The sequence below is a fragment of the Mastomys coucha genome, unplaced genomic scaffold (assembly GCF_008632895.1).
Source record: "Mastomys coucha isolate ucsf_1 unplaced genomic scaffold, UCSF_Mcou_1 pScaffold21, whole genome shotgun sequence".
Classification (NCBI taxonomy): domain Eukaryota; kingdom Metazoa; phylum Chordata; class Mammalia; order Rodentia; family Muridae; genus Mastomys; species Mastomys coucha.
The window spans coordinates 179887485-179895259 of record NW_022196904.1 but is presented as its reverse complement, the minus strand read 5'-3'; the positions used below and the strand labels follow the sequence as shown (position 1 = coordinate 179895259).

Below are 7775 nucleotides of genomic sequence, written 5' to 3'. Positions count from 1 at the left end.
CCCCTCTTCTCCTCTCCTCTCCTCTCCTCTCCTCTCCTTTCCTTTCCTCCCTATATATCCCTATATAAGTGAAACCACTGATATACTTTGAGGACTTTTAGATAGGTGCATTGAGGCTGTAACACAACTGCCTAGCCCAATGTCCCCAAAGCAATAGGTCATTGCCCTAATTCTATACCATCAGCTAGGGTTACCTCTTCAGGTGGTGGGAACGTTAGAGTATTAGTGAAATCCCAATAGGAAAAGCTCCCTTTGGTCAAGCGAATAGACTCTCTGGCCTGGGTGAGACCTGATATTCTTGTTAAGTCTGATCTCCTGGATCAGGAACCACACCTAGGAAGGCAGGCTCACCTTAATTCATGCTAAAGGGATGGGCAGAATAATTCTGTGTCTCCACAAGACCCCCTAAGACCAAGCTTGTGCTTGGTAATTCTCAGTGAGGAGGAAGAGCCCGGATGACATGAAGCCCTCTGTGTCATCACTAGGTTTGTTGTGGTGCTGAACTCTACTGTCAATTTTGCTCAACAATAATATCCATGTTAACAAGTTGATTATAACTATATAAAGCAATAGATGGGGTATCAAGGAAAGGCCAAGAACTCTGAACAAGGTCAACTAATTTCTAAATGAGGCAGAAAGCACATCCAGTGTTTCCTAATGTATTCTGTAGATACAGCAGGTCAACGCAGAATATGCTTACAAGTTTTATACTTTGCATGGCTTCTACAATATTCTGATGCAATTTGGTCATCCAAGAACCCTCTGAGGTGAACAGGAAACAGAGACTAGTCTGTTCCAGAGGGCACTGCAGCACAAAGATGCTAAGATTCTTTTTTCTCTGATCTTACAGGCAGGATCTTCTTCTGTTCTGTTTCTATTGGATTGCTTATGTCTGATTCTAACCTAAAAGACTCTATACATCAGAATAAAATAGATTTTCATCTAAGTTGATTTTATTTTTCCATTGAAAATATAGCCCAATAAATATGTTAAATTCTGGGAAGCTAAGTATTATAGTTTTTATCAAGGCATTTTCAGATTTTTTATGTGTTTGGTTTTTATGTACACTATATGTGTGGAATGTCCTTAGAGGCCAGGAGATAGAATCTGATCCCAAGGAACTGTAATTACAGAAAGTTGTGACTGTAATATGGGTGCTGGGAATCTAACTCTGATTCTCTGGAAGAGCACCCGTGCTCATAACCACTCAACCATCTCTTGAGGCTCAAATATCACAATTTCTATAACAACTGGCTTGACACAAATTCAGTGAGATGTATGCAGCCACACAAGTCACAAAGAACTTGGTGGCTTATCTGTCTTGATTTTTTTCAGGTCTTGTGAATGTGACTCTATCTCCTGCAAGTGTGTGAGTGTAAACAGCCAGGTTGCATACTGAAGACAGCATTTCATAACACTCTTTCCTATCCTTAAGTTCTTGAACGCTTTCAATCTTCTCTTTCCTAATGGGACTTGGGGGTGCCCAAAGCTCTACTTCTTATTGAGGAGTTAATGATAGCATCTATCTGCTCGTCTGGGCACAGTTTCTTAATTTATTTGTTGAGAAGTTCATGTAAGTATACAATACAATGTCATATCTATATTGCCTGTTCCCGCTTGAGCTCCCTCAAGATCCTTCTTAACAAATCCCCCTCTCAATTTCATGCTTTATTTTTTTTTATTTTTTTAAACCCACCAAGTCAATTTGATGCTGTTCATGTGTGTGTGTGTGTGTGTGTGTGTGTGTGTGTGTGTGTGTGCATGTGTGTGTGTGTTTCAGTGTGTGTAGCAATCTACTGGAGCATGGGCAATCTACCAATGACCACACCCCCAAAGAGAATGAAACTATGCAAAGGTTATATACTTGAATTCTTAGGGGTCCATTGTTAGAATAAACCCTCTTGTTTGCACAGATAATATACCTTGCCACTGCATCTCCAAGATCAAGAACAAAGTCTAGCACATAGTAGGTTATATTTAAGTTTCTGCCCAATTGAAGGACAACATTTTCACCAATTACTGCTTCTATTATTTTCAGGAAGCCTATCTACTGAAAGGTTTCATTTGTTAAAGCAAGTGGTCCATGAGGGTTTACCATATGGACTTAAACTCCCTAGACGAGCTATGGAAGCCAGTGTTTGAATTACACCAAAGATGCTCAAGAAATCACTAACAGGGGCAGCAAAATACATCCCACTTATTCACATCCCCAGGAAATTCATTCCTGGGGGTTTATGTCAAAACAGTCTCCCTTGGGACTGAAAGTCTCTGTCTACACTGGGAAATAGGGATGGGCAAGGCAGTAATAGATCTTGAGGCTTTTCATCTTCCCAAGCCATTAAAATGCAAATCGGGGTTGGAGAGAGACCTCTGGTAGATCTCTGGGTGTAGTGTGATCTCACTAGTACTCACATCCATCTGCCGTCCTCACTTCCATGTGCACCAGGTCTGCCTCCTTATCCAGTCCAGACACCGACCTGGGGGAGAAAAGGAGAGATAGGCTGAGTAAGGCCGAGCACAGGGGACAGCGAAGCCATACACATCTGGGCGTATTTAGCGGGGACAGCGAAGCCATACACATCTGGGCGTATTTAGCGGGGACAGCGAAGCCATACACATCTGGGCGTATTTAACGGGGACAGCGAAGCCATACACATCTGGGCGTATTTAGCACTCTAAGCTCTGAAACAAGTCCATCCTGCATGTTGAGGGCTACCAGTACAACCATTGGCAGCTCCAGAAGTATGACTGATTTTAGAGACTGCCGCCTGCAGGACTCCCACGGCTGTGTCAGCGAGCCTCTTGAAAAACAGAGTTCATGACACCAAACCCCAGCCTGAATCTCTCTCCTTGAGCCATCCCTGCCACTTCGTACCTTATAAAAGATTTCTGTGAGCCTCAGTCCTCACCATCTGTCTTCACAGTCATGACGTTTCCCCCCTTGTCCTAGGAACTGAGCTAGAGCTCTGCGCATGCTCACTGATAGGCAGGCATTCCACCACGGAGCTGTACCTTCAACCCAAGACACCTCTAAATATTCATATTATTGCTCTATCCATGACTTACACATAGAACACTACCAGTTTTCCCCTCCCTATTCTATTGGCTTCAAGGTCTGTCCTCATCAGCTGACCTGTCTACTCTTCTCTCCTCCTTTGTTTATAAGCAACAACTGCTTGGCTGCAAACACTCAAAACATGGTGTCTGGGACAAAATTCTCCTGGTTACTAGGTTGAGAGAAACCTGAGACTTTTCTTTGCCAGCAGCTTGAAGAGGATAAGCTCAGTCCATACAGAAGACACTCTGCACGTCCTTCCCAAGGCCACCTGGGCAACAGTCTCCTCTCCTGCCTTAGGCATCCAGGCCAGTGTGAGGATGCAGAAATCCAGCCACAGGCGCCAAGAAGCGCACTAAAACATGCCTGCACCAAAGAGCACAGAATCAAGGTCTCCAGTACCCTGATTCACAGGATGTGTAGGATGTCACCATCCCAGAGGCACATTTAGAAACAGAGAGCCACTGCTGATGTTGCCAGTGATTGTATTCTCTCATAGCCAGGTGACCCCCAGTTTAAACCACAATGCCAGTTTTCTGATTTTTCTAGACTTCAGCATGTAAGAGAAGCAAGTTAGGAAGAGCATTTATTAGAAGACAGATGCCTAGACAGTAAGAGAAGTAGAAAACATGGCAACCAGACCGAAAACTCAATCTGCACAACACAAGTCCATGTGTTTTTCCAATAGCACTGAGATGTAAACTATGTTAGAGATGAATTAGATGCCTGACAGCCACATGAAGTGATGAAGAGACTGAAAAGAGGAGCAGGGATCTTTATGCCTGTGTTCTTAGTTCATGACACCAGAGTGGTAAATGATATAAAATAGAGAAAATTAAATTATTTTTGTTGATTAAAATAAAACAGTCATGTCTTAGAAGACCAAACTCCCGTTAGTTCAAACATTTACTTCTGTAAATTGCTTCTTGTCCCCAAAAAGCTAAACAACGGAGGCAGTACTTCAAGAGATGTTTGCCCCAAAGATCGTCGATACATTTCATTTTGTTTCATTTATCTCATTTGATCCTAACAGCAAATCTTGAACCTAAGTGCACCAGCCATCATTATTCATTACTTGACTCGAAGAGAAACTGAGGCATAGAGAACTTAGTCATCTCAGATCACATTAAGACCCACTCAGAAGTTGAAAGATGACCTGACTTTTCCTGATCGAGCACTTCCAATGGCCTGTTTACCTCTCTCTATTTCTTTTTTTTTATTAGATGTTTTATTTATTTACAATATCTCCTTTCCCAGGTTTCCCTCCAAAAAAAATAAAATAAAATAAACCAAAAACTAAAACAATCCCCTGTTCCCTCCCCCCTCCCCCTGCTCACCATCTCACCCCCTCCTGCTTCCTGGCATTCCCCTACACTGGGGCACAGAGCCTTCACAGGGCCAAGGGCCTCTCCTCCCACTGATGACCGACTTGGCCATCCTCTGCTATGCGTATACCTCTCTCTGTCTCTCTCTGTTTCTATGCTCCTTCTCCCTGTGACAAGTCCACCCACCGTCATCCCTCCAGCAGCCCCTCCTCTGATTACAAAACAGGCCCTTCCGTGTTCTAGCCAGAACCCTGGCCTCTGTAGTCCTACAAGCTTAAGAACACTGCCGGTAGAAGGTCATAAACTAACAGACACCCGCCTAGATCTGTGAAGCCAAAAATCAATGAGAGTTGGACCATAACACTGGTGTTTTTAATGCACCCAGAGGACTTGCACAAGTAACCATGCTGTAAAACCCCACATCCATAAATGAAATTCTCTGGAATAATCTTAGCTGTGACCCCCAGATCCAAATCCAGCACAAAATGCCAGTGGCTGCTTTTGCCTTAATGTCGACATTAGCTTCAGGGTTCTCAGTTGAGCACAGTCAACACTTATACTACAGAGTTCTCCGTTGTGGGGTCTGAGCTGTGCATCGCAGACTTGTTGGACATTTCTACCATCTACACGTAGCGGCATCTTTGCAACTGTGACAACAAAACTGTGATTCTAGATTTTGTGAACCATTTCCTGGTGAGAGACAAAACTACTCCCAGTAGAAAGGCACCGTGGTCCTGAGACACACCCAGCTGTTTCCTGGACTTCGTACCATGCCTACTCACAGGCAGCAAAACTAAGTCCTTGGATCTGCCTTTCCTCACCTAATGCAAACAGCAATGTTCCTGGGAAGCCTGTGAACGATGGATATTCTGGACCATGCCATGCTACAGAGAAATTAACAGACACTAAACAGATAACAGTCAGCTGAGTCAGCCTTAAAGCCCCATTTCTGAAAACACTGTATAAACAATATGCTAATAAAACAAGACAAAACAAACAAACAAAACCAACAAATGAAAAAACAAGTGAACATGTCTGGTAATGTCTGTTGGGGTTGGGGCAGGTGGGAGAGCAAGGGATGCCTTGGTGGAAATGTGTGGGGAAAGGCACAAGATAACACTGACAAATGCTAATGAGTACAGAGAACATCTAGTATCGGGCATTGTGTTTGGTATTCATAAGCGTTATCTTAATTAATCGTCGAAATGAGTTTTTAAAGAAAGTACCATTCATCTAATTTTCCTCCGTGGTAAAGAGGATAATAAGAGAGATTAACTGATGTGCCTGGAGCCACAGGATGATAACAATTCACAGATCCTGAAAGCACACATATGGTGGGCACTGTCTTACACAGAAACTTGGGTCTCATTTAATCCTTGGGCCTACTCTGTTTGTTGGGAATCAATCCTTTCTTCTATTTTAAAGATGCCCAATCAGGCATTGAGAGCTTAAGCTGCTTATGTAGCTACGAAGCAGTAAGAGTAGGACTTAGGCCAGGCAAGTGGGTTTGAGCCAGGGTTTAGCTTCTCCTGTGAACTGCTGCATCTATCCTAGGGAAGACTAGGATTTGAGCCCAGCCACTTCTTTTGGAGTCAATGTTCTAGTCAACGTATCCCTGCCCCCATATATAAATTCTCCATAAAGTAGCATTGCAGGAATACACTGTATAAGTCTCGAAACCTTTTGTTTCTAGACTACTCGGAAGGGGAGTAACTCGTGATGGTGATATTCCATAAGAAAGGAAAAATAGAAATAAATAAAAGAGCAAGGAGGTTAATATAAATGAGAGAGGAATATGGAGTAGAGAGATCTTTGGAGTGAGAGATGAGGGAGTTGATGGAAAGCATGTTTGCAAGTTGTCCTAACTCTTGATGTCTGAAAATGGAGAGGTCTTCAATAGATAAGAGGAGCTTTAGGGATGCGATGGGCAATGGGAAATGGATACGAGGTATTGCCCATGAAGATATGCCAACCAGGTGAACAGAGGATCTTGGGATTTCTCCAGCCACCACCATCCAATTTCCTTTTACCTTCTGGGACTAACATCGGGGAAGAGCATGCTACCAGGCCAGGGTCAATATCCAGAACAGAGCAGGCCACAAGAAAATAACACTCTACCCTTATCAAGTTTATGTCATATGACAAGAAAAAGAGCTTGAAGGAAGATTTTGACTTATAGTTTCAATCTGCTGAAACTGCTCCATTGCCATTCACCTACAAAACAGAGCATTGTCGTGGAAGAAACATGGTAGAGAAATTCTTCTTAGCTCCTAGTGCCTAGGAAACAGAGATGGAGAGAAAGGGTCTGAAAATAAAATATACCAACCCAAGGCATGTTCTAGGTGAGCTTATTTCTCCAACAAGGCTCCACGTCTTAATAATCTATACAAGTATCAATTCTTTAATCACCAACTAAACACCCATCGGCAGCCAACTAAGCCTTCAACTCAGGAGCCTGCAGAGATCCTTTTTAGAAATGATCCAAATGAAACCATACTCCCTGCCAGTAGTGACTGCACCAGGACAAAAATATGAGCATCTTACTGAAGCTGCACGGCAGAAAACTCTTAGCACATCTCTACAGAGCATCAGGTGGGAAACAGAAACTGGGCCAGACACATTATTGCTATCATACTAGAAACAAGCCGTCAATAGTAACTGTGTTTAACTATACCATAGTTCTGGCTTTAATTAAGACACTTTAAAACAAAATTCCATGGAACAAAATAGAATTAGGATATTACAATCATATATAACCTGTGTGGGGGGGAAACCTTTATGAGGAGTTTTCAATTCCTTAACCATGAATTCTTCTGCTAAGGGGATCAACTGAAACATAACATGCACAACTGGATACAATTAATTTTTTTTAGTAGGCCTCTTCATCTAGAGGGGTTTGTCGCTTTGTTGCCAACTCCCTAGAACATTATGCATGTATGTGTTTTAAAATAGGAGGATCACAACACTATCTTCCTAGAGTCACAAAGCTTACATTGGCTAAGCAGTAAATACTTATATCATTAGTGGTACTTGGGAAGTATTCCATGGTAGCTATTATTCTTTTATGTGAAGAACAAAGTGGAGTGAACTGCCCTCCAGCCTTCCGCCTTTTCTCCCTTTTTCCCAGTCTTACATTTGTTGACTACCTAATTATGAGTCTTCTAGGTAGCAGATAAAAAATTTCCCTTTGCCAAAGGTGTTCAATTGAGGGAAGCTCTCCCTGTTTATATTCCTCATCTGATCACAAATCTTCTGAAAAGGACTTTTGATGAGAACTCTTATAATAATAAAATGGCATTGTTCTCCTTGGGTTAAAAGAACGTTGCAATAGGTTGAAATGACCTTTCTATCCCTATCAGACACGTTCATTGACCTCAGAGTTTACTGTTGAATAA

The 7775-nt window shown here is 42.5% G+C and overlaps 1 protein-coding gene across 1 annotated transcript in view; it reads right to left on the bottom strand.

Moving 5' to 3' along the window:
* Positions 1-7775, bottom strand: part of Sorcs3 (sortilin related VPS10 domain containing receptor 3) — a 609790-nt gene that overhangs the window by 161532 nt on the left and 440483 nt on the right. The window contains exon 6 of the mRNA XM_031390639.1: positions 2413-2477. Coding sequence (XP_031246499.1) covers positions 2413-2477 — 65 coding nt within the window. The remainder of the gene's footprint in view (positions 1-2412; positions 2478-7775) is intronic.